The sequence below is a fragment of the Syngnathus acus genome, chromosome 21 (assembly GCF_901709675.1).
Source record: "Syngnathus acus chromosome 21, fSynAcu1.2, whole genome shotgun sequence".
Classification (NCBI taxonomy): Eukaryota; Metazoa; Chordata; class Actinopteri; order Syngnathiformes; family Syngnathidae; genus Syngnathus; species Syngnathus acus.
This window is the reverse complement of record NC_051105.1, coordinates 2,498,995-2,525,914: the sequence shown is the minus strand read 5'-3', so window position 1 is coordinate 2,525,914 and position 26,920 is coordinate 2,498,995. Positions and strand designations below refer to the sequence as shown.

The following is a 26,920-nucleotide window of genomic DNA, read 5'->3' as shown; positions in this document are numbered from 1 at the left end:
CAGGCTGCTTCCCACATACCACTCGTACCTGCACACACGTAGACTCTATTCACACACACACACACATGGACAAAATGCCCTACGACTACTGTGTCACTTGCAAGCTAGTGTCCACTTGTTGTTCAACAATATGGCATCACAGGGACATACCTGCTTTTAATAGTCCATACATGTAATGAAGAACAGATTCATATTTTTTTCATGCAGTTCTCTGTAGATTGATTGACTTGATCAATGGTGACTGGTTTGAAGAGTCTAATGTGATTAATGTTGATTTTGTCAAGGCTTGAGGCGAGCCACTGAGCTGTGAAAGCTCTCGGTTTCAAAAGAATTTGCAAAGGCGAGTGACCGTACAAAGCACAAATCCAAAACTTTGGATGATGAAGATTCAACAGATGTGTGTGCTGGATGACATCAGATTTCGTTCATACACACCGCATCGAACTCGCTGAATCATTGGTGAAACCAATTCATTAAAAACATTTTTATAATTGATACAGCTCTTGTGTATCAGTGCAGGATATTTTTCCACTTGAATCACCCTCTGGAATTCCCAATAAATCTCAAGTCATTGAATTCATCCAACATGAATCAAAACAAACTTTTTCACCACTGCTGGCAAATATTCCCGAGGTAGTAACTGAGACTTCCAGCTGCAGTCTTGTTCCCACAAGTGACATTCCACCGCCACGGGCCGCTTTCCCACTTGGAAAAGTCAGAGAGAGAGTGTGGAGGGGCGCCGACTCTCCCCTCCGGTTAGCAAAGCGCAGTTGTTGCCTGCAAGCTTAGCTTCCTGCAGGACGTTTTCTCTCTTGCATAAGGGGGAAAAAGATGGCATCCCAGATGTTGAGTTTGAGAGTCTTTGGGTTCACTGCGTTGCTGATAGTCTTGGCTCTAACAGGTAAGTCTTTCTATTACACCTCGAGAGCTACAGAAGACACTTGAATCATGTCCAGGACTGAAACTTGCTATTGTTCTTGGTGTTTAATATCCTTTGCAAAATTGGTGGACCTTTGTTTATGACATTGCTGATCAGGTTAAATACATTCATCTTATCTTTTAAATTAATTTGAATTAAACTGTAAGGCATTTCAGAATAGCAAAAAAACTGAAATAAAGAACAATGAGATTGTTCCCATTCGGTCGGTATCAGTGTGTTGCGAGTTTTTTGTGCTTTTGGAGCAATGGAGTGCATTTTCCTCTTCCTCCGTTAAGGCTGAATAAAATAAAATAGATTTTTGAACTATTTTTGCTAATTCACAAAGAAAGACTCAAAGTGCTTCCGCCATACAGTACACATAAGGAAATTACAAAAAAGAATAATATACAGTAAAAGCGGCTCAAAATGTTTTAGTTAAATCCATATAGAAACCACAAAAAATATATATATTAAAATTTGGGAGTGGCTGTAAATAGATGTTTTATTTGGGGGGGGGGGGGGGGGGGGGGGGGTGAAAGTCAAGATACTTTTCAAGTAAAAAGGAAAATAACCACTAAGTTTTAAAACACATGCATGGCTGACCAAGATTTGGATCTTGATTCATACATATAATATACAGTGATTGTTCTCTCAAACGAGCTAACTCACTAATTAAGAACAAAAACAGAATCAAATTACATTGGATATTTCCCCCCTTTTTCTTGTCCTTTTTCAGCAAACCCGAATAATTTAAAGCCTTGCATCACTGTGGTTAAAATGGTTTATCCAGATGCCAAAAAAGAAAGCCCACAAGAGACAAAGGAAAAATGTGGAGCGGAAAAATGGCTCATGCTGTGGAAAGACTTTGTAAAGCTCATTTCCACTACACATTCAATACATACTATTTTATGTAAAAGAAAAAAAACGATTTATTTTTGCACGACTTTCTGCTTTTTGCCAAGTTAAATAATGAAGCATGTATGGCTCGGTCAGTCATTCCTGAAAGTCACTCTGTGGGGGAGGGGTGCAGTGTGCACAAAATGAGGGTGGGCTCAAATGGCGTGTGCGTGTGTGTTAGGGATGTGCATTCCAGTTCTTTTAGGTAAACTGTCAGTTCACTCAAAAGATTCGTTCTCCGATGAATCCCCCCCCCACACACACACACTGATACAGCTTTTTTTTTTTTTTTTTTTACATCCAATGGAAACAATCCATACACATTAAACAATTCAACTACACACAATGGGTTCAAAAGAACGAATCTTTTCAGTGAACGAGAGTGAACGAATCACTTCCTAAAGTGATTCGTTCTTTTTTCAGTTCATATGACTTCAACCAGTAGGTGTCGGTAATGCCCATTGAAGCTGGTGCCACCACACCGTAAAACAAAACGAAGAAGAAAATGACGTCACTTGCCGTTCACGAACGAGTTGTGAATTGCATTTCCCGTTCACTAACGAACGAATCTGTGAGTGAACGAATGAGTGAGTGATTCGCATTTCCAGTTCATCGCGAGAACGGATCAGTGAGGGAACGAATCCTGATTTTCCCGTTCGCGAACGAGTCAATGGGTCAACTGCCTTCCTTCCCCCCGTGCATCAACGGATCAGTCAGTGAACGTGTTGCGTCTCCCTCCTGGCGTGGACTATGTAAACCAGAATGTAGATTTACGATTTGCCAAGGAAAGAAACAACCACTCACTGAAACACCATTTCTTTTATGCACGTTTTCTCCAAGCTAACGGCTAACTTTATTGTAACAACAGGGAGATTATGCTTCTCTTTGGGTAATTTTTATTTTATAACACTTATAGTAGTTCTTAAATAACGTGTATGCATATATACGCCTAAATATTGTTATCCAATATATCTACTGCAATTTCACATTGGATTGCTGGTTTGAAATTTACTTTTAATATTATTATTTTTAATAAACATTTATGTTCAAACTTGTCTGGTGTTTTATCCTTGTTTTTATATTCGCCAATTAAAACATAAAAGTCAGATATTTGGTTAACTGCTTTATATGACAATATGTGTTTTACGTTGTTATATGAGTTGGTGTCCCCCAAAATAACAAATGTCGGCATAACGGATTTTGTTTCCAACCTTTTATTCAAACACATTCGGTATAATAACATCATCAACTACAAACCAACAAATACAAAATTAAAACATCAATGTCGGCAAGATTCAGTTCACTTTAAACTGGAATGCACGTCACTAGTACAAGAGAGTGCAGACAGCCATGAGCAGACAGGTTGAAATAGCTGACTGGTTAGTGACACGGGCTCTAACTCGGTAGGAACTTGGTTCGACCCCAGGTGTATGCACCTACCTAAATCTGCTTTTAAACTTGGAACCTCTCTTTGTATGGGTGTTTTACGTTTAGCTCCTGCAGAACGTGAAAATGAATAAAATCTTTTCACGCAGGTGTAATTAACGAGGGTAACTTGGAAAACGTTGCAATGCGGCCCCGAGGACTAGAGCTTGACACGTGTGACCTTTGACCATAATATTTCCCTAATAAAGTGGCCTGTTATTAGGTACACTTGAAAAATGGCGGTGTACCTAATGGAGTGTCCGTGTGATTCCCTCGTTAAGCGCACCTGCGTGAAAAGTTTTTGGTCACTTTCACGTTCCGCAGGAGCTAAAACTTTTCACGCAGGTGCACTTAACGAGGGAATCACACGGACACTCCATTAGGTACACCACCATTTTCAAGTGTACCTAATAACAGGCCACTTTATTAGGGTGCACTTAACAAAGGAATCTTGGAAAGCGGCCCCGAGGACTAGAGCTTGACACCTGTGACCTTTGACCATGATATTTTCCTAATAAAGTGGCCTGTTATTAGGTACACTTGAAAAATGGCGGTGTACCTAATGAAGTGTCCTTGCGATTCCCTCGTTAAGTGCACCTGCGTGAAAAGTTTTAGCTCCTTTCACGTTCCACAGCAGCTAAAACTTTTCACGCAGGTGCACTTAACGAGGGAATCGCACGGACACTCCATTAGGTACACCGCCATTTTCAAGTGTACCTAATAACAGGCCACTTTATTAGGAAAATATCATGGTCAAAGGTCACAGGTGTCACGCTCTAGTCCTCGGGGCCGCGTTCCAACATGTTTTCCAAGTGACCCTCGTTAAGCGCACCTGCGTGAAAAGTTTTAGCCCCTTTCACGTTCCACAGGAGCTAAAAGTTTTCACGCAGGTGCACTTAACGAGGGAATCGCACGGACACTCCATTAGGTACACCGCCATTTTCAAGTGTACCTAATAACAGGCCACTTTATTAAGAAAATATCATGGTCAAAGGTCACAGGTGTCAAGCTCTAGTCCTCGGGGCCGCCTTCCAACATGTTTTCCAAGATTCCCTTGTTAAGTGCACCCTAATAAAGTGGCCTGTTATTAGGTACACTTGAAAATGGTGGTGTACCTAATGGAGTGTCCGTGTGATTCCCTCGTTAGGCGCACCTGCGTGAAAAGTTTTAGCTCCTGCAGAACGTGAAAGGAGCTAAAACTTTTCACGCAGGTGCACTTAACGAGGGAATCGCACGGACACTCCATTAGGTACACCGCCATTTTCAAGTGTACCTAATAACAGGTCACTTTATTAGGGAAATATCACAATCAAAGGTCACAGGTGTCAAGCTCTAGTCCTCGGGGCCGCGTTCCAACATGTTTTCCAAGTGACCCTCGTTAAGCGCACCTGCGTGAAAAGTTTTAGCTCCTTTCACGTTCCACAGCAGCTAAAACTTTTCACGCAGGTGCACTTAACGAGGGAATCACACGGACACTCCATTAGGTACACCGCCATTTTCAAGTGTACCTAATAACAGGCCACTTTATTAGGAAAATATCATGGTCAAAGGTCACAGGTGTCAAGCTCTAGTCCTCGGGGCCGCCTTCCAACATGTTTTCCAAGATTCCCTTGTTAAGTGCACCCTAATAAAGTGGCCTGTTATTAGGTACACTTGAAAATAGTGGTGTACCTAATGGAGTGTCCGTGTGATTCCCTCGTTAGGCGCACCTGCGTGAAAAGTTTTAGCTCCTGCAGAACGTGAAAGGAGCTAAAACTTTTCACGCAGGTGCACTTAACGAGGGAATCGCACGGACACTCCATTAGGTACACCGCTATTTTCAAGTGTACCTAATAACAGGCCACTTTATTAGGGAAATATCATGGTCAAAGGTCATAGGTGTCAAGCTCTAGTCCTCGGGGCCGTGGTGGTGTACCTAATGGAGTGTCCGTGTGAATCCCTCGTTAAGCGCACCTGCGTGAAAAGTTTTAGCTCCTGCGGAACGTGAAAGTGACCAAAAACTTTTCACGCAGGTGCGCTTAACGAGGGAATCACACGGACACTTCATTAGGTACACCACCATTTTTCAAGTGTACCTAATAACAGGCCACTTTATTAGGAAAATATCATGGCCAAAGGTCACACGTGTCAAGCTCTAGTCCTCGGGGCCGCCTTCCAACATGTTTTCCAAGATTCCCTTGTTAAGTGCACCCTAATAAAGTGGCCTGTTATTAGGTACACTTGAAAATGGCGGTGTACCTAATGGAGTGTCCGTGTGATTCCCTCGTTAGGCGCACCTGCGTGAAAACTTTTAGCTCCTGCGGAACGTGAAAGTGACCAAAAACTTTTCACGCAGGTGCGCTTAACGAGGGAATCGCACGGACACTCCATTAGGTACACCGCTATTTTCAAGTGTACCTAATAACAGGCCACTTTATTAGGGAAATATCATGGTCAAAGGTCATAGGTGTCAAGCTCTAGTCCTCGGGGCCGTGGTGGTGTACCTAATGGAGTGTCCGTGTGAATCCCTCGTTAGGCGCACCTGCGTGAAAAGTTTTAGCTCCTGCGGAACGTGAAAGTGACCAAAAACTTTTCACGCAGGTGCGCTTAACGAGGGAATCACACGGACACTTCATTAGGTACACCGCCATTTTTCAAGTGTACCTCATAACAGGCCACTTTATTAGGAAAATATCATGGTCAAAGGTCACACGTGTCAAGCTCTAGTCCTCGGGGCTGCATTCCAACGTTTTCCAAGTTACCCTCGTTAAATACACCTGCGTGAAAAGATTTTATTCATTTTCACGTTCTGCAGGAGCTAAACGTAAAAAACGCATACAAAGAGAGGTTCCAGGTTTAAAAGCAGATTTAGGTAGGTGCGTACACCTGGGCTCGAACCAAGTACCTACCGAGTTAGAGCCTATGACACTAACCAGTCGGCTATTTCGACCTGTCTGCTCATGGCTGTGTGCACTCTCTTGTACTAGTGACGTGCATTCCAGTTTAAAGTGAACTGAATCTTGCCGACATTGATGTTTTAATTTTGTATTTGTTGGTTTGTAGTTGATGATGTTATTATAACGAATGTGTTTGTGTTTGAATAAAAGGTTGGAAACAAAATCTGTTATGCCGACATTTGTTATTTTGGGGGACACCAACTCATATAACAACGTAAAACACATATTGTCATATAAAGCAGTTAACCAAATGTCTGACTTTTATGTTTTGATTGGCGAATATAAAAACAAGGAATAAAACACCAGACAAGTTTGAACATAAATGTTTATTAAAAATGATAATATTAAAAGTAAATTTCAAACCAGCAATCCAATGTGAAATTGCAGTTATATGAACTGAAAAAAGAACAAATCACTTTAGGAAGTGATTCGTTCACTCTCGTTCACTGAAAAGATTCGTTCTTTTGAACCCATTGTGTGTAGTTGAATTGTTTAATGTGTATGGGTTGTTTCCACTGGATGTAAAAAAATAAAATAAAATAGCTGTATCAGTGTGTGTGTGTGTGGGGGGGGGGGATTCATCGAAGAACGAATCTTTTGAGTGAACTGATTCTATTCTGTGTGTGTGTGTGTGGGGGGGGGGGGGGGGATTTTGAACCCATCGTTCACTCACGAGCCAACACTAGTGTGTGTGTGTGTGTGTGTGTGTGTGTGTGTGAGTACACGAGGCTGACTGCAGTGGTACAACAATCTACTGGTTTGAGATATGAGTTAAGTTTCCATACTTACAACTCAAAACACAGCTGCTCAATGGCCACTGGGGGCAGTATAATACATTCACTTGTGAGGTTCCGCTGTACATCAGCAAACATGGGTTAAAATATGACTTCACCTATTGTCTTTTGTCTTAACAGAAGTGAGGTCTGGTGATGGCAAGACCCTGCAGAAGATCCTGAGCAAGAGGGATGGTAGGTGTGACAACAGCATGACTAGCAAAAACAAAATGTAGTTCTAATTTCTTGTCGTGTGCCAATCCAGTAGCAAGAGTCACCGGTCCCGCCGCCTCGTCCAAGGCCTCCGTGGCTGTGTCTCCCTCCAAAGCTCAAGAGTTTCTGGCGAAACTGAGCCGAACCAAGAGGAACATTTGGGACCGCAGCAGGCCGGATGTGCAGCAATGGATTATGCAGTTTATGTCCATGGGCTATGATGAGCAGGTGGGTGTTTTAATCCACAAATCGTTCTTCCTCACCAAGGGAAACAATCACGCACGCTTGCATGGCACAAATAACACACCGGCTGGAGTATCTGATTAACATCGACTTGCTAATCTCCCACACACGTGTGCATTCAGTGACATTTTCGCTCTGTTGGTGGTGGCACTTCAAATGCTAATGTGCTGACCCTTGGCGGTCACATTTCGCCGGCAAGACGTTCATAATGGCTGACAACTGGTTTTAATTTGTGTTTAGTCTGTAACAACCTATTCTGCTGAATTTAAAATCTCAAAACAGGTTTTCGAGCGATATGGTTCAATTAAAAGTGGGATTCAACCAGCTTCATTTATAATGCTGTTCACATTCTCACATCATGGCGGTGAACACTTGATCGGGGACCGTGAGATTGTCATCGGCAGGTGGCGAGGAAGAGACACAAAGGTTTAAAAATAGACGACTTGTTAAATTCATTGATTTAAGTTCCTGTTGTAAATTTTGCCCATCTCTTCCTTGTTAGAGAACATCAAATTTGGCAAAAAAAAACGAAGATGAAATATTTACCGTTTTTTTCCATGTATAATGCGCCCCCATGTATAATACGCACCCTAAAAATGGCATTTTGATGCTGGAAAAAAGCCTGTACCCATGTATAATACGCACCCAAATTTTGACTCCTACTTAAGCCCGTAAACGTAAAATTATTTCAGAAAAAAGATCATCTTTGGGAACAACCGGATGTTATTCTGCCGGTCAGTATCACTGCGCATGCGCTAGCAAACTCAATAGCGAAGAAATGTTTCGGATTTGTGTAGGGTACATTGTGACAGCAAACGAGCAGGTGATCGAGCAAGCGTCTGATACGAGAGCATTGTGTTCGTATGGAGCGTGTTTGAAGTGAACAGCAGAGAAGAAAGCGCATCTGTAATGGCGGCCTCCGTATGATATCCGGATTAAAAAAAAAAAATAAAAATTGTACCCATGTATAATGCGCACCCCAGATTTTAGGACAATAAATTAGTTAAATTTTGCGCATTATACATGGAAAAAAACGGTAATAAATAAATCACCTGTAAAGGTTTGTGTGCATTTTAGTCTCATTTGCCATCAGTTTATGGGGAAGTTTTTGTACTTGTGTATATTCATGCATATAGCTTGCTGTACATATTTTACATTTGGTTAGTTTTTATTCATGTAGTTGTCACAAAGGTCTGCTGTTCATTGCCAACTGAAAGATGCACAAAGTTATTTCGGTTCGCTGGCTGCTGTAAATCCGCAATTCCCCTGTTGCGAGTGTAACAAAGGCCTATCATCGTCTACATGGCATGTCAGACGGTATTAAAACGACAGACTTAAGAATTAACACTTGAAGCCACACACAAGCGTCTCCCACATGACCACCTTCCTGAACGACCTTTGCCGCTACGCCGCTAAAAGGTGAACGCTGTCAAGGCGTTGGCCTTTTCACCAACCATGTTTGCTTGCTTGCTGAGTCTCGCTGGGCCACTTTATCCTAACGTCATTTTATTTCCCACCCCACCCGGTCTCCCTGTGGCCAGAGACTGGAGACAGACCTGTCCTACTGGATGGACTACGCACGCTCCAACGACCAAGGACGTCAGCATCACTATGATGAGAACGCGCCCATTGGCCCACGTGACCCAAACTCGCACCGACACGGCGCCAATGTCAACTATGACTACTATTAGCTGCAAACACGCACGCATACATCTTCCTGCCGTGGGGCTAAAAATATATATACAAATACCCCTTTTTTCTTTTTTTACATGAAAAGCAGCTTTCTCCTGCCTGTGTTCTGCTCACAAATAAAACCAAAGCTGAGCTCTGTGAAATTTTTGCCTTGCAGAATGTTATGAAATAAATAAATGGTACTTCTTTATTTAGGCTGTTAGTAAATTGTACAATTGTGCTGTAAATCTTTTAAAATCCAAAATATCACCTCATTACTTCCTTTTTGGAACACAAAATAATACCCAATTACAGGGGCGGGGGGGGGGTGGAACATACATGCTGTTGGTTTTTATTTACAATTTTCTGTCACTTCTGTTTTAAAAAAGGCCACATAGAAATTTTGGGAGACATTGAGTGAAGAGAAAGTCTGGTCGAACTTAAAAAAAAAACATAAGTATTAAAAAAACCGGTGAGTTTATCTGCCCCCAGCCACAGTGAAGAAAACAAAAGCACCCCACAAAAAATAACTTTTTTCCTACAAAGTGGGACTTTTTTTTTTTTATTTGGTTTTGTTTTGTAAAATGTCAAGCTCTAAACTTCCCATCTAATTCACTGGCATGGGAATACAAGCGGATGAAGGAACGCTCTCATGCATTTTGCATTAAGTTGTGTTTATGCACATCATTATGCTTCAATCCGAATATGCAGCCTGTGAAAAAGGTCTTACATAAAGCCCATGTAAAACAAAAAGTTCAGAGGTCAGAGAAATTGAAGAACAAGATTGTGCCACATGTTCTCGTACCGCCATGAGTTATTGTAAATATTTAATTAAAATACCCATCGTCACCTGATATGAATAATGCACATCCCGACGCACAATGTTTCGCAAAGTGAAGCACAGTGTCGCAGTAACAATCTTTTCTTTGTCACAAGAGAATGAATTGTCTTTTATCAATTTAAAAAAAACAAAAAAAAGAAGCACTGAAAGCACTGAGCGTTTTATATATCTTAAGCGCAAATTGACACAAAAAAGAAGAGACAAATGAAAAGCAAAGATGCAGGAGGCTGTGTTTTAAATAACTGGCTTGTCCAACCTAAAAAGCTCAGGCGAGGCAGGCCTCACAGTGCAACTTGCAACTCCTTCTCAAGGCAACAATCAAAAGTCTTCTCGCAATAAATATCCAGGAATGCACCTCTGCACACACTTCAGAAAGGAAGGCAGGTAGGTCGGTCCTGCTCAAATGTGTCTGGGTCGGCCTTTCTTCATACGGGCCGCTTTGGGTTTAGGGATGTACTGGTTGTTGGCCTGGTGCTCGAGTTCTCTGCTGAAGTACTGGATTGTTTTCTTCAGACCCTCCTCCAGCGGCACCTGTCAACACACAACCACCGTGACTCATTCCAGCTAAAAATGAAATCCTAAGACTAACAGATACAAAAATGCTCTGCAAATTGACAAAGATTACAGGGGATCGTACCACTGGTTCCCAGCCCAGCATCATCTTGGCTTTTTGGATGTCGGGCTTCCGCCTCTGTGGGTCATCCTGGGCCTCAGGGAGGAACTGAATCTGACTTTTGCTCGCTGTGGGAGAGGACAAAATGGGCTTGAAAAATACCTACACCACCTACTATATTGCAAAAAGAACAAAGAAAGAAATTAAACAGTTTTGATCATACTCCGTTGTGGTACGGCTCAGACAATCTCAACAAGCTCTCACACACACATGGTCCTGGAATTATTTTTGGACGGAAAAGTCCTTAACTAAAAAAAAAAAAAGGAATGAGCTAGAAGGTGTTTAAGATCATGGTTGGTGTTATTTTCCTCGAAACATAGGTAGGAATTTCCTTTTGTTCCTTAGTCATCACAATTCACAAAATAGGGAATCGAGAGTCATCAGCTTTCCCCTCACACGGACATTTTTGGGAGCGAGTACTGAAGACGATTCGTAGGGTCGCTGATTGTACGCCTGTAGAACAGACGGCAACTCATCCGGAGGTGAATAAAAATCAGTGCATTCGAGTCTGTTGTGGGCAAGGAGTGTGAGAAAGCACTCTTTCTGAATGCGAAGCATTTCATCCAGTGGTGATGGACAGGATCAAAAGTCTCCACTTTTCTTCAAGAAGCTAAACGTCACACGGGGACAATGGCGTTGGCTGTCAAAAAGGGCAACTGACTTTAACGCTTCAATGCACATTGACATCATCACAAGCCATTAGGGGCTTTGTATAAGGACACTTCCACAAAGGGAGAGTGAGGAAGAGTTGATGATTGAGGTGGCTTTCTCAGGCACTGTGTTGTTTGGCTTACTGTTCTTTTATAGAGCTGCTCAAATGTGAATTTGACCACGATGCCTTTGCAATTATCGTCGCCTGAATGAGTTTGGTAGAACTAGTAAAAATGACTTCGATTAAACCTTGATAGACTATCCTTTTCTGCACAGGGAGCATCGTAATTTGGAGGAGGAGGGTGTAAAGGTGAGGAGACAGACAAAAAGTGAATGGCGTTACAAGAGAAGAAGGACGGTTGTCCAGACCTGCACTGAAACAGCAGGGCTGAAGAGATTGCACAATGACAACTATCTGGGTCGATTAGACACCCTTACCGACTAGACTTTTGATGAGTTGAGCAAACTCCAGTATGGTATGTTCCTCAGGGTTGCCCTGTAGATTTAAAAACAACAACAAAAAACATTGGCGTGTTGGACGAAGGTTGGGAATTAGGGGGTGGGGACAAGAGTTATTTATAGGGAAGAGTCAGTGACCTTTTTTGTTTTTTATTTGCTTTTGGTGGTTGAGAGTTGAGGTTAGTGTGGAAAAAGGTGTACAAATGTAATGGATTAGGAAGGGCAACTCACCAGATTGACCGGACTGCTGATGTTACTGTTCATCAACAACACCAGGCCGTTAACCAGGTCGCTGGAATTCCAATCACACATACAAATGAATTTACAAAAGGCTCCATTCATGTTAATTCTATAGCGAGGCCTCACATTCCCTGCATTGTTTTGCTTCATTATTTGAACAGAACCTTCCAGCGACACATTTCTCCAATTTGAGCTCACAAAGTAATAAAATGTGCAAAGGTCAGGCCAAACATGGCAGAGTCAGCACTACTGAGCCACTACTTCTATCCATGTTGCTCATTAGAACACCAGCAAGAATTTTGAAGGTGACCTTGGGCGGAATAAAAAAAAAAAGAAAACACATTATAGTATAATGTGTTTTATTTTGTTATTCAAATGTGCATGAGGTTGAATATTTTGGAATTCTGCCAAAACTCAGGAAACAGTTTCCTAGATAAAACGGACCTCAGCATAATCACACACCAAAGAAGACTTTTTTTGCGACGCAATCGTTAAACAGCCACAACAAATGGTATACGAAGAGACTCATTACAATGCTAAAAATCGGCTACTTCTTGAAACATTCAAACATTCCGTTGAAAAGAGCGCTTAAAAATTTGGAGCAATGATGCACCTTTAGCGTTACATTTTTTGTGGTTGAGAAGCTCAACAAATGGCATCGAGTATCCCCGAGGGCTGAAGAAAGCGCTTCATGCTAAGTCAAAGCCAAACCTCACCAAACAGTGTCGTACTTTGCAAAATGTTTAGACATTCTTGGACATCCAGTTTATTGCTGTTGCTGCCATAACGGTGCAGGCTGTGAGTCAGCATATCACACAAACACCATCCAGTTGGGAGAGGAGGAAAATTGAAAGAGGCCACTGCAGGTGGACATAGTGGCAGTCTATAAAGTGATTGGCATTTAAGAGCATGCGCATAAGTGGTGAGCGGGAGTGAAAGCGAAGCGTGAGGGGTTAGCATGATCAATAAATCGTGTTCTCTAATATTTTTGACCTTTAGGAACATTTGCTCCAGGGGGTTGTACATTTGAATCCATGTACTTTGTGTATTGGAATGGACAAAAGCAATCACGCTGTAGAAATTTTCAATCAAGTGTGATCTGGAATTCGTTCAAATTAAGACTCAATGGACGCAGAGCGTGACCTAGAAATGGCACCATTTGAATGAGTGATATTTTAAATTTGCATGATTTTCTTGCACCGGTGTTGAGATCTCTGCAGCTGTGGGCTTGTGAAGTCCCTTTGAGACTCTTGTGTGATAACGGGGTACGGTACAATCTGACTTGACTAAGAGTGATTTATTGCTACATGTGGCAACATACTGGTGTGCCGCTGCAGAAACTAGTTCACTGCCTTCAAACGTCAGGATTAGTTCAAGGTTATGAATAAGGGGGAAAAAAAATGAAAGTCACAAGTATGATGCCAAATCCATGCACCATTCGTACCTTCCAACTTTCATGGACCGTGGTTCATTTCCACAGTCACATGAGACGTCAAAGCTTCTACTCTCTGATCACGTCTCACCAGACTGATCAAACGATCTAATTACTCAGTCAAAGGGAAATCGGGTTTTCTCCGTTCATAGCTTGTGCACCTTTCATTTACTTATCACAAATGCAATGGAAGCCAGTTAAAGCCAGCACGCCACAAAATTGAATCAACACCAATAGAGCCTTAATGGGTCTGAATATTCACAGAGTACTGAATGCAAGAGGAATCCTTAACGATGGCAACTTTTAAAAACGGAATTAAAGTGGAAATGACAAATATTTAGACTCAGATTTAAATCAATCAGAATGTTTCTGCTTACCTTACATACTGAAAGGCTCTTGTTTGGGAACCAGTGCCATAAACCTGCACAACAGCAGGAGATTCATTAGCATGAGGCAATATGGGTGTCTACATCAGTGTCACGAAATGTATTCATTGACATGCACATCAGTTGGTTACGTTGCCTTGATCAGGTTCCCAGATGTAATTGCATTGCACAGTCACTTAATTTAGGAGAAAACATTGTGTCCTGCTGCTGCTGCCAGACAGTTCTGTTTGTAGTCATGTCCAGTCCAGTGATAAGAAATTATTTAATGTATGAACACAGGAATGTTCTTTTTAGTCACAACATAACGTCACAGTCATTATTGGGAGTCACTCGACGGTCACACACATTCACATTATATTGTATGCAGATATTCAACTGAGACTGCAGTACACAATTTGGAACTGTCCACAAAATCAATACATGGGCTGAATGTGTTTTATTTATTTATTTTGAAAGAAGATGGGAAAATGTCTCTTAAAAGTCCTCAACTCCAAATTCAATGCCGTGTTTATAATGACCCAAATATCTTCTGAATAGATGTAGCTCAACTTCTCAAAGGTCATGTCATGTTCCTCTGCTGGCAAGGAATCTAATGTACAGGCATGGCCAAAAGTAGAGAATGACGCAAGTATTGATTTTAAGTGCTGCTGCTTCAACCTTTTTTTTTTCTTCATTAAATGTTATTATGTTATACTACAGAAAAATGTGAAGGCAAAGGATTTTTATTGACAATTACATTGGTCAATATTTGCAGTGCTGACCTTTTTTTTTTCTTTTTTTTTTTTTAAAGACCTCAGCAATTTTCCCAGTCATGCTGGTTGCTAGACTTCGTTGGGTGCCCTGAAGTCTTCATAACAACTGACCCTCTTGGATGGAGGGATTTATTTTTTATTTTCATGGCAAAGAGGGATCTTGCAATTAATTGCACTCTATCTGAAACACTTTTCATACCATTCTGGAGTACATACAAGTTGGCATCATAATAAAAATGAAGCAATAGACTATGACAATATTTGTGTTTTCCCTCTTCTGAACCTCTTTATTGGCGATTCCCCACTTCCCACTTAAATATTTAAGCTCATCCAACAAATGTAGATAAGAATAATTGAATGACTCCCAAGAGTTGGCGACTTTGACAAGGGGCAAATACTTTTTCACAAGACTGCTTCACCCATGGGATACAAAAAAAGAAGATTGTTTGATGGGGACTCTTACTGTGAGTTGTTCTCCCTGGAGAGCCTGCAGGATGAAATTACTCACAACTCTCCCATCGTTCATGTGCATTCGAGAGCCAAACGTGTTGAAGATTCTCGCCACTCGGACCTCCACTCCTTCCTGAAAACGTAGAAAACGAAGCAAATGTGTCAATTCAGTTGTTTCTTTTATGTCCTACTGCATTCAGTCACCTTGCAATCGATGCCTTTTCCAGCATTTTTCAAAGAAATGAGAGCATCATACCAATATAACCTTCTGTATGAATTTCATTGGTGCCATTTGCTACGGAGGACAATATTATGCGCACGCTCAAACAAACGAGACCGTATACTTTCTTTTCGAAAATGTTTGGCCTTCGCAGGTGGATATAATGCATCAACGCTCTTCAATATGGACAGTGGAGGCTGAGCAACATGAATAAAAACATGAAAATCATGCAGAACGCTTTCTGCTAATGGGGAATTTGTAGACTGGCAACCAAATGTATTCAGCGGCCGACACAATGAGGACAAAGTGCTGAAAAGGTCATAGAAGTTGAGTGATTATGCATTCATGCACTATACCACAGCCATCCACGTGTGCACATTTTGTCAAGTGTGCGTTTGTGTGTGAAAGTAGTTTAAATGATGTTAGTAAATGCGATCCATTTTAGAATCCACGCAGCGTTAATTACTCCTACATGGAATTCATGTGTTGCTTGACTGAAAACTTGGTCATGTCCACGTCGAGACCTCTTAAGCCCAATTACCGGAAACTGCATTTTAAAGCAAGGCCAAATCAGACGTTGGGGAGCACCTAGGAATGGAACCTCAGAGGTTCCAACAAGATACAGGTTTCTTGTGTTTTTAGCTACCATTCAAGTAAAGACATATTTGCTACTAGAATTAACTGATTAGCTGAGAAACGCGATTGTTTGCACTTTGCTGAGGCTCGTGGGAGTCTGCGAGCTGAGGCTCATGGGAGTTTGCGGGTGGCTAATGCTATAGTGATAGCTGCTATACGCACGAGGCTATTTCATGTCAAAATTGCAGAAGAGCAACTTAACGACGACGAGAAGGAACTTGCCATGTTTAATGGTGAACTCACCCAACTGTTTAATTTGGATACAGAAGATGAGGACTTAGACGGATTTGCGTATGAATATCAAATTACAAGTACAACCAAACTTACTGTCTTGCTCCCGTGACATTTATTTTTTGTTTACCGTAAGTCATGGCATGCATGCGCCCTATAATGCGGTGCGCCCTATGTGTGGATTGAATGCAAAATAGACCCCGCAATTGAGTCTGCGCCGTTTACCCCGAAGCGCCTTATGGTGCGGAAAATAAGCTACATCTTATAATTCCAATGTATTATTATTATTTACTTTACTCAAACCCTGCGTCGCATTGTGGCCAAAGGTAGAATCCTGGTCAGTTATTGCACCAACTGCAATCACTCAAATACTCAAAGCTTTACATTCCCTCCTGACTAAACATTGAATTGTTTTTTCGTGCTACCAATTACATAACTCTAGGCACCAGGTGTAAATGCCAATAGCTTTGATGACATGACTAGGCAATAGATGGACAACACGATAGTCTCATCCCTGCGCGTCTGTGACTGACAGTTGATTATTGAATGCAGGATATTTCCAAGAATTAACTCAGTGGGGGGAAAAAAACAGAGCAGCCGAGTAAGGAGCAGAGGCTGAAGCCGATAAATAAATATCACTTGCCGGAAGCAAATGCAACAGAAGTCAATCACATCAGACTATTAAAGGCTGGCATCAATCAAATCGAATCTGCGTGGAAAAATCATTTGGAAAATAATTCATTGCTGGAACAATTTGTGCCCTCCTTGTTAGGTTAAACTGTATTATGCTCATGTTCCTGGAATATTATGACACACGGAAACTGTTCTTGAAAATATCCAAATCAGTCATGGAGGCATGATTTGTGGAACGACAACAAATTTCTATATTTAGGCATGTTTAGGTCAGTCTTTGTTCACGCCTCAGCTCTTTGTTCCGGAGAAGTTTTAAAATCACACAATCGGTCCTGCTCCATACACTGAGGCAGTATTCACACTTAATAGGCTCCTACTTCCGGACATACTCGCCGTTGCTTTTTGGCCCAGATGACTTTAATGTACTTCTTGAGATTTCTTACTGTGCGAGTGGTCATTGAACACACCCCGACGGCAGAACGCGAGTGAGAATTTGATCAATCAACAAACACAAAGTGTGCTCTTCGTATTTATTGAAAAGAATCGTAGTATCGCATGACTTCCACTTAATGTCTGCGCGCTCATGCTGAAGGGATCCAGATCATTCTCACTGGGGTAAAGTACTTTAGCACAACACGGCGTGTGAAGCAGTGTTTCTCTTGCACACACACGCAGAAGGGGGCATTGCCAGGCACTTCACCGCATATCGTTAGACAGGCGGCTTTGCGTATATGTATACTTGCGTTGTGGAACTACATTCCATTCAATCTACCGCTCCATTGTGGTTCAGATGTTCAATAATAAAAGGAAAGATACACGGTGACATATCTGGTCCATTTCGTGTTCACATTGACAATTTGATTGGACTGTACTTTCTATGTATTTGAATCCATCAAAGTGCTTTTTTTTTTTTTTTGTTTGTTCCTAATCAATCTTTTCAAAACACGTGTTGGGGATGCAGCCAAACAAAGGATATTTTTTGTTTAATTGCATCGTGAGTGTAACAATGATACCTGCTTCATGTAGGCGTAACACATGGTCTCGGCAACACGTTTCCCTTCGTCGTAGCATGCTCGAGGACCGATGGGGTTTACGTGGCCCCAATACTCTTCATTTTGGGGGTGTACTTCAGGATCTGGACCAAAACCATTTCAGACATGTCAAGCTAATAAAACTTCATCAAACATCATACAGCGGAAACTTAAGATGTGAATGGCCTAAAGGTCGAGAAAATGAATCCATCTTAAGTAGTTGAAACGGTCTTTGTGGCCTAAGCAAATCCTGTGACTTCAGCTCAGTGAGCATCGACAGGATTACATCCACAAATGTGATGATTATGATAATGATGATGAAACAGCCTGAGAAGAACCTTACTGTAGTGCCAGCATAGCAATGAGTGGATTACATTTCTGTAATATTCTCGCACACTGACTCATTCGATGACTTACTCGATTCCACTATGACTTCTGGTATTGCGAGTCGCCCACACATTAACTTTTCATGCAACCCTGATGACCTGTGCTCACGCTGTAATTACAATCTTCTGGATACCCTGGCTCCTCTAAAAACTTAAGACTCTTAAGCATTTCTTTTTGTGTGTGTGTGTGGGGGGGGGGGGGGGGGGGGGGGCAAATTGGGACTCTAGAATAAAACTGGTTATTAAAATTATGATAATAATAATTGGTTTGGTTGTGACTACTTCATAAAGTGAAGCAATCATTGAAAGGGTTTCTTACCTCCATAAACCTCCGAGGTAGAAGCCAAGAGAAGTCTGGCGCCCACTCGTTTGGCCAAACCTAAGAGATAGAACAACTCTGGATACAAGGCTCAAAGAAGCTATAAACTTAATTAATCGTGCAAACTTGCAGAGAGCGGAAACTTCTAGTAAGGCTGCACAATCAGCAAATATATTCCATGCAAAACCACACACGGCCTAACAAACAATAGTTCATTTTGGCCAGACTAATGCTAATTTATCAAACACGTCCCCCCCCAAAATTGAACTTTAAGAGAGGCGAAGAAATGTAATTTTAGAACAACGCTGTAGTCATACAACCAGTGTACTCACCAAGCATGTTGAGAGTACCGATGGTGTTGGTCTTGATGGTTTTGATGGGGTTGTACATGTAATTGGGGGGAGAGGCTGGAGAGGCCAGGTGGTAGATCTGATCCACTGCCAAAAGACAAGAAGTGTTACTTACGTGTTGTACTTGTAGTTTGTAAGTGTGAAGCTGAGTTCTGGTTATACTGAGGTTTACTGAGACATTTGGTGGGCGAGCCAAAGAGGATGCTGCTACAGTAGCCAAGTGTGGATGTGATGAAACCATTGCGCTGCACATCAAATGGTCAGGTGTATGCAATCGAGGTGGACGACAATCGATGTGGCTCTCAAAGGTGACGTTGGTATACTCCCAGGTAGTGGATTATAGGTGGAACGTTCAACCAGATTTAGATTTTTGTATTTTATCTCCTGTATGAATAATAATTGGCAAATAAAAAAGCTGTAGGTGTGAGGAGGTTTAGATAATGATTTTGTTCCACTGATGATGCTGGGATATGTTGCTGTCAAGGGAAATAACAACATTGCTCGAGAGACTTCCCACTACTTTTGTCTTTCTCCACTGTTGCACAACATCGACAATGTTTTAGGAGCGCTGCAGGGTTGTTAAAATGTTTCAAACACTACTACAGACATTTAAACAGGACAAACTTTAACATTACTTATTGTTGATCAATTTAAGTACAAACTGACAATTAGTCACATGTATTGTTGAGGAGTATACCAATGCAGGTTAAAATATGGTGTAAAATGACTTCCAGTTTGGGCGGCTATGAAGTAGGTTTGCAGAGCTCCTAAGTTAGGGCAACGCCGGACTTTGTTCATTCATTTTTTGGATAGATTCGCTGCCAGCAACACAGGGACCACGAACAACAACCATGAAGCCAGGAAGCTAAAGGTTAATGAAGCTACCGCTAACCTGCAAATGATCCTGCAAGAATCAAGAGCGTTACGGTGTGAAAATCCCAACACTCACTGAAATTAAAGACGAAATTAAGATGACTAATAACAGAACAGACGAGTGATTTCAGTGGCCTTCGGAAGACGACTTTTGTCATATAGTCTGTTCCAATCGGCTCACAGCAAATCTAAACATCCAGGGTTGCTCTGATCACAAGGTGCAAAGTGTGGGGCTGAAGAAAAAAAATTCAATTACCGTTTGTCATTCCCTTACCCTCAATGTAGAGTGGCTCCACCACATCATGATTGATGAGCTCAAAGTTTTCATGGCCAAGCCAGTGCTCCACATTCCTTTTTCTCCCAGTAAAAAAATTGTCCACTACAGTCACCTCATGGCCATCCATCATTAGCTTGTCAGTGAGGTGGGAACCCACGAAACCCGCACCACCAGTAATCTAGAAAAAGAAGAGAGTTTCACTATAAATCACAAAGTTGGACATAATGCAGAGTGACAAACGGAAATATGACAATCACTCTTTGTAAAGAAAAGATGCAAGCAGGTGCGTGCATATGCACTAAAACAGGGTTTTTCTGTCCAGCTGTGATCATTTTCTGAAGATAAACCAAAGCAAAACCAGCAGAATCCCGCCCCCAAATAAAAACAATCAAAGTAACTGCATGCCCCAGCACAACTGCATTTTACATACCAGAATCCTCTTGCGATCCTTCTCTGACAGAAATTTGACGGGTGGGTACTTTTCAGAAAAGCTGGGATGATACAAAAAAGACTTTGTTACGTTGAGCATCTACAGGGGGGGAATAGTACTATGCAAGACACGAAAATAAAAACCCTGCGATAAATATTTCGTGCAAAGAACACCCACGAAGCGCTTGTCTCTTCTGAAATGTACCACCATAAACTCAGGCCCCTGAGGCACTGAAACAAACAGCATCTTCTTAATTCGATCACATAAAAAACCTTCATGCTTACAGATTGAGTGAAGGCGATGCGAGGTGGCTTTTCAGTGTGAAGCTGCGGCTGTCGTTTTACATAGCTTCAAACTTCGACTGTTTTTATGCTGCCGCAGTCAAGACTCGAGATATTGAAAACGTTCTCAAAAATACTCAAAATGGAAACTAAAACCCACAAGAAAATGGGTGTCGCTAAATCCTGCCAACTGAAAAAGTTACAATAGCACCGGCCTCACCCGTGCAAAACAGTGCGGGGCCTGCTCTAGAAAAATCATTGTGCATTAATATCACCATCCGCCATACATGTATTTTCAATGTTTTAGTCATTTTCATTTGAAAATTTCGGGCTGAACGACCTACTAGTACTACTATTGTTTACACTAGGGATGCACCGAAATAAGAATTCTTGGCCGAAACCGAAAACCAAAAATGAGGAAACCAAGGCCGAAAACCGAAACACCGAAAGAAATGATTATGTCAGTTATTAGAACCACAGCATTTATGGCTACATGTGTACTAACCTCACTAAAATCAAGGCATTGCAATAAACCAGTTACAAAAGTATGAAAATATTTATTTAGCACTGACATTACAACAATGCACAATATAAATTCAAATTCAAAAATAAAATAAAATAAAAATAAAATGTTTAACTTGACCCCACTCATGTGTACATTAAATAATAATTTACAGGCTTATAACTGACTGGCCTGCTGAAAGACTGTAAAATTAAATATGTTCTCTTATAAAAACATCCGCCACAGACGGAGTGGGCGTGCTCGGTGTCAGTTTCCTTTTCTGTGTCGCCTTCTTCTCATATTCAGAATGGCGATCGGGATGTTTGGATTTCAGGTGATGAATTAAACCCGACGTGGAGAAACTTTTTGCAGATGCACCCCCTCTTGAAATTTCAGCATTGCATGTTTTGCAAATCGCTATCCGTGGATCTTTCTCTGAGATAGTGAAATCAGTCCACACCGCAGACATGCTGGCTCTTATCCCGTTTTCCCGCGTGCTGGCTGCGCTGTTTGCTCACGTCATCACAAGTTTCGGCCGTGTTGTTTCGGTGATTTAGGTCTTTCGGCCAAAAACCGAAAATGCACTTTTGGGTCATTTTCGGCCGAAAATTTTCGGTGGCCGAATTTTCGGTGCATCCCTAGTTTACACATAGTATAACTACAACTGTGTGGTATGCAAAACAAATAAATAAATTAAGGAAAAACAAAAAAATACAAAGTACAAACCTCTGCTCCAAATCATGTATCTGTTCACGGAGTGGAGTCAAAGCCTTAAATGAGAGGAGTGCAATGCAATCAGAGCACATTTGACATTTGACTAATATGTAATCACAGTCAGAGTTCAATCATATACAAACAGTGGGGTGCGAAAGTTTGGGCAACCTTGTTCATAGTTTTTTTTTTTTGATAAATGATTGCTTGGATAAAAAAAAAGTTAAATATAACATATAGAGGACAAACAAACACACGTAAGCACCCATGCATGCACATACGTACGCACGCGCACACACACGCGCGCAAATACACACAAAGCTGACAAAGACCTCGGGCATGCATCCAAATCACCATAAGAACGGCTTCGCCTGAGCAAAGTTTTTGGATTGGGCAAAAGATGTCACAATCTGACACAGTGGGGTTCTCTATCAACGAACGGTGGAAAACATATAAACCTAAAACAAGTTAGAAGTTTTGAAATCGTACCGCAGTAATCTGTTTTTGGCAAGAAAGCGATTTTTTCCAGTGTGCATTTTTTATCAAATTTATCTTCTGAGATACCACTGGGGCAGCACAGCATGGTTCTGCTCAAAAGTAAATCATTCATATTATACACTCTTATTACAATAATTATGTAAAAGTGTCATTTATAGCTGAATACTAACGGTTGGGGGTAATTTTCAAAGCAGCGGGTTATCTGAACACGAGACGAGCAGATATATTTGGCGGCTACATTTACCTATGACGCTTTAAAGCATAAGGTCATCACGATAGTGGGATAGTGGGAACGTAATTTCGATTTCTTTGTGTGTCTTGGCATGTGAAGAAATTGACAATAAAACAGACTTTGACTTTGATAACGTAGGAAAATGAGAGCACCTGCATCCTGTGATAAGCCATGCAAAAGTGATTAAAAGTTGTTTGCTAAAAAGTCTGGCACATATACATGCTGTCATCAAATGGCACACTGTAGGATGTGGCTAATCGAGAAAAAGTAATGACACGTTTTATACCATCGTACAGGTGACATCAAATGGTCACATGGAAGCAGGGATAAATGGAAGCGAAACTCACTTCTTCAATCTTCTGCTCAATCTGCAGCTCGCCAGGTTGTTTGATTGTTCTGTGATGAGGAAAATCAAGCACAAGGAGACCAGTGACCGAGCAGTAGGTCATAATCACAAGCAGAGGGTGGGGGAATAAAATGGCTGAATGTTAACACAGGGACTGAAATCTTTACCTCATGTTTGCGTATGTTACCCAGACAGCTGAAAGAGAAGACAGGGAAGTGAAAATATTAGAAGAATCATCTATCCATCCATGACTGTGGGCTGCTTATTCTCACTCGGGTCGACTCGTAGATGTGCCAGACACTGTCCAAGCTAACTTTTGGCAAGTGGGTTCAAACTTGAACTGGTTACCAGCCAATTGCAGGGCACCAAATAGACAAGCAACCAATTGTTTATTGATTTTTCAGTTTATTTGCAAATGGAGAAAGGTAACAGAAAGTGTTGCAATGTCTTATCAAGATAATTAAAAATTTGCCATTTTTGTACTAAAAAGATTTAACGTGCAGGGTTTGTGAAGTGCGCGACATAAAATTATGCAATGAGTCGGTGAGATTTATAGTTTTTTTTCCCCCCATGATTTAGTTGCTCCTGCGATTCAAGACTCAGGCGCGACTTATGTATATATTAAAACAAGACCTCGGACTTGCACCGGAAAACATGTTAATAGCAGCGAACGAGTTCCAGTTGGCTTCCAAACTTCTGCTTCTCACGACAGATACATTTTTATTTTTAGTTGAACATGGCTTATCTTAACCCGAATCCGGCATCACACTGTGGTCAAAGGTAGAAATCTAGCTGTGTAAATCAATCCTTGTTTTTGCAGATGTGGTATGCATACAAGCTATCTGGGGAGACGATCCCTTTGTTTGTCGTTGTGAGAGACGACTTAAGTCACAAAATAATTGCCATGACTACAACTACTACCTCTTTTCATAATGCAACATGGGATTCTAATTAAGGTAAGCCATTTTAAACTAAAAATAAATAGTAGTCGTGCAAGTTTAAATTTAACCAGAACTCGTTTGTTGCCGTCAATTACGCAACAAGGATTTTGGGTGTGAGTCCAAGCTCTATTGTTCTTAAAACTGGTTTCTGTTCAATAGATTCAGCGATAAATGTGACTTACAGTCCAGTCAGACTTGTGTTGTTTTTTTCTTGAGGAAAATGTGTGACGGCCGTGACAAACACTGAACGCACGTTCAACAATTCTCATTTTATTACCATTCAAAAAACATTTTGCAGTACAGAAATGTCACCTAAGAGGGAGAAACTCTCATGGTCCATGTGAACAATCCACCCAGATTTTTTTTTTTTTTAATGCTTGAGCTAGCTAAAAACAGAACAAATCAAAACAAAGCTGTAGTGAAAAAAGTATTTTTTTTTTTTCACATTTAATATGTAGCATCATAACTTAGAAATGATGACGTTTACATTTTCGGGTGTCTTGGTTATTGCTGAGGGGTTTATTCCTGCCTGCCTGCTATTTTATATTTTAAATTGAGACGTTAACTTATGTGAAATATTTCAAGCATTTATTTGTTTCAGTTTTGATGATTGATGATAAGACAAAAAAAAAAATACAATGAAAATAAATAAAACCTAATCCAGCGTTTCACAAAATTTGCATCTCATGATCAAGTTTAATGTTGTGGGCTCCATGTCCCAATCTTGCCTGCTAATTCATGCTAAACAACTGCAAAGGTTTTTCTCAGCCTTTAAATGGTGTCAGTCTGGTTTAAGGTTGTTTTATTCTGAACGCATTTTAGTTTTTTTATCTGCTAACCTACTCTGGTACTTCATCCGTTATTAAAACTATTTAAAAGCTTATGGCTAAAAAAATAAAATACCAATACTTGGACTAGCAACATTTCTTCTTTGCTCCTAGCAAAACGTACTGCTTGTTCATGAAACTTGAAAAACTTGTAAACTTGAAAAACAAGTATAGTGGAAACCAGCATCACCTGGATTCCTTTGCAATGCAAACACACATTTAGCAATATTTCTTGCACAACTCTTTGTTGCGCGACAACCTTTTATCAGCTAACGAGTCCACCATCTTGAACCTTTGGGAAACAATCATCTTTTACAGCAATTTGGCACTTGCCCACAAAGCCAGAACTACCTGGGATGGTTTTAAAGCCATGGAATTTAACTGGCCAACAAATTTGCCTGACTTGACCCTCTTATCTTCCTTCTTGATAGTACCTAATTGGTACTGTCAAGAAGGAAGAGCAGCCAATGTCAAGAAGAAGAAAAAAGAGACCGTTTTATTTAGCACAGGGGCACATCTTGAATGCACAGAGAAAGTTAAGGTGCTCAAGAAATCATTTGTCATGAGTCAACTAGGCATGCTGAAGAGAATGCAAAGGAGCAGAACCCAGATTGTCATGAGGAAAACCTCTGCAGGTGGTTTGTCTGAGTTCCCTGAAAAGATTAGAACACAACGAGGCTTGTTCTTGGGCACAATATTCTAATTTTGTGAAATACCGATACAGAATTTGTTATCTTCCAATTTTATCTTTGGCTTTCTGACATAGCCAAACATGAAACATTTCACTTGGTGTGTGGTAAACTAACGTACTTTTCACTTTTTGAAACCAATTATTTAAGTCATCAGTTGAAGACGCAGGAAGTTATCGGAAGCTGGCGTTGGCTATGTAAATGTGACTTCTGCACAATGACTGTGTAATGACTGTGTCATTTAAATCCAATTACCAGTTACATGATTCTGGAGTGGGGTTGTGTTGGTGTTAGTGTGCAACAAGTGAGCAATGAAAATGTTTGCAAGTCCGTTTCATTATCTGAAAAGTGGTGATTTTAGAGGATTCCGCCCGACAGTGACATGCATATTGCAAAGAGGTCTGCATAATCATTTGTTTTTAGTACCTAATAATTATTCATCCACTTCACTAGGTGCGCTTGTATGATCTTGACAACTCTAATGGTCCCAAACGTGGGGTCAATAAAACACCTTTCAACATGTGACTGAGACACAACTGACTAATTCAAAGCTGACATCGGACTTGGTTGGACAGACAACGCATCATTATAGCACCAGCGTGTTTGGAAGACAAACGAAAAGTAAATGCTTTACTCACAGGCAATGTAGGCAATCAAAACGAGGGTTACAACTAGCTTCACCATTCTTCTGTTTAATCCTGGTATCAGCCAGACGACTCGATTCATCCTCTGTCACAAGCCCCACGTCCGTCCAGCTATAGCATTTTGGCTCGCAAAGTTGAGTTCGTCCGTGCTTTATTAAAGTATTTGACTTGTCGCTTTTTCGTAATGGAGCGTCCACCCCCAGCAGTTGACAGGCGTGTTAGCTGTTAGCAGTTGCGACGCCAACACCAATCAGAAGCGGTTGACGTGGCTAACCAAGTAGCTCACACAAGTAACATATAAACGTGTGGTCGAGTGAAAGGCGAAAACGCTGTTCGGTGTCATTATTACGACATTTGCAGTCCAATGACATTAACCGCCTGCTTAGCCGGAGATTTCAAACATTAGCAGGCATATCTTTAACCAACATTTGGAAGAGTAGGAGCAAAATGTACACACAGCAGCCAACCAACGGTTAGCACTCGGTTCGCCAATTCGGACGTCTTAGCAGCGGCCACGCTAAAGTACTACACGACAAAAACAAAAGTCGACGCTGCTTGTATGTTAAACTTGTTTTAGGATCTCCTAAAAATATAATAGCGACACGTTAAAACTTGATCGAATTGATTTTAGTCAGGCAACTTCCTGGTGCCTTTTTCTTCTTCGAGCTGTTGGTTGAATACAAACTGGCGAAATACCGCCACTGTTGATAGGGAGGGATCATTGCAACAATATTTTTGATTGATTCAAATTAAATAAGTACAGTATTTCTGGCTCCACAAGCTAAATGGCTGGTGACAAATAAAGTAAAGGAATTGTCTTTTAAGATTATTCACAGGTAATATCCAACCAAACATTATCTTAAGTTCAAGAAAGTTATTTGTGTCCCTATATTAACAAGTTT

General features: G+C 41.0%; 2 protein-coding genes and 1 long non-coding RNA gene across 7 annotated transcripts; 1 reads left to right on the top strand and 2 right to left on the bottom strand.

The window, feature by feature from the left end:
* The first annotated feature begins 736 nt into the window (after window positions 1-736).
* Window positions 737-9,288, top strand: ecrg4a (ECRG4 augurin precursor a). Of its 4 annotated transcripts, none has more exons than XM_037240332.1 (4): window positions 737-901; window positions 7,095-7,145; window positions 7,219-7,391; window positions 8,948-9,288. In XM_037240332.1, exons 1-4 carry the CDS (start codon window positions 832-834, stop codon window positions 9,095-9,097), a joined length of 444 nt encoding a protein of 147 aa, XP_037096227.1. In that variant the 5' UTR covers window positions 737-831; the 3' UTR covers window positions 9,098-9,288. The 4 variants fall into 4 exon arrangements, with proteins under 4 accessions (XP_037096227.1, XP_037096225.1, XP_037096224.1 ...); XM_037240330.1 differs by having other exon boundaries at window positions 739-901; window positions 7,216-7,391; XM_037240329.1 differs by having other exon boundaries at window positions 739-901; window positions 7,092-7,145.
* A 359-nt stretch (window positions 9,289-9,647) lies between these two features.
* uxs1 (UDP-glucuronate decarboxylase 1) lies at window positions 9,648-26,692 on the bottom strand. Of its 2 annotated transcripts, none has more exons than XM_037240303.1 (15): window positions 26,013-26,692; window positions 23,085-23,112; window positions 22,919-22,967; window positions 21,857-21,900; window positions 20,348-20,408; window positions 19,915-20,095; window positions 18,750-18,854; window positions 18,418-18,477; window positions 17,695-17,816; window positions 14,975-15,094; window positions 13,751-13,794; window positions 11,933-11,993; window positions 11,681-11,738; window positions 10,556-10,659; window positions 9,648-10,449 (listed from the first exon to the last, which is right to left on the bottom strand). In XM_037240303.1, the coding sequence occupies exons 1-15, from the start codon at window positions 26,098-26,100 to the stop codon at window positions 10,318-10,320; spliced, it is 1,257 nt and encodes a 418-aa protein (XP_037096198.1). In that variant the 5' UTR covers window positions 26,101-26,692; the 3' UTR covers window positions 9,648-10,317. The 2 variants fall into 2 exon arrangements, with proteins under 2 accessions (XP_037096198.1, XP_037096199.1); XM_037240304.1 differs by lacking the exon at window positions 26,013-26,692 and adding an exon at window positions 23,190-23,215.
* Window positions 12,414-13,714, bottom strand: LOC119115617. Its single transcript, XR_005096171.1, has 2 exons — window positions 13,433-13,714; window positions 12,414-13,385 (listed from the first exon to the last, which is right to left on the bottom strand). It is a non-coding gene; the product is annotated as an uncharacterized LOC119115617 (long non-coding RNA).
* Window positions 26,693-26,920: the final 228 nt, after the last annotated feature.

Coding starts and splice junctions, on each gene's coding strand:
- ecrg4a (XM_037240328.1), top strand. CDS start 832: ATGGCATCCCAGATGTTGAGTTTGAGAGTCTTTGGGTTCACTGCGTTG. Junction 902..7,091: donor GATAGTCTTGGCTCTAACAG/GTAAGTCTTTCT, acceptor TTGTCTTAACAG/AAGTGAGGTCTGGTGATGGC. Junction 7,146..7,215: donor GATCCTGAGCAAGAGGGATG/GTAGGTGTGACA, acceptor GTGCCAATCCAG/TAGCAAGAGTCACCGGTCCC.
- uxs1 (XM_037240303.1), bottom strand. CDS start 26,100: ATGAATCGAGTCGTCTGGCTGATACCAGGATTAAACAGAAGAATGGTG. Junction 18,478..18,749: donor CGGTACTCTCAACATGCTTG/GTGAGTACACTG, acceptor TCTATCTCTTAG/GTTTGGCCAAACGAGTGGGC. Junction 10,660..11,680: donor ACTCATCAAAAGTCTAGTCG/GTAAGGGTGTCT, acceptor CCTCTCCCACAG/CGAGCAAAAGTCAGATTCAG.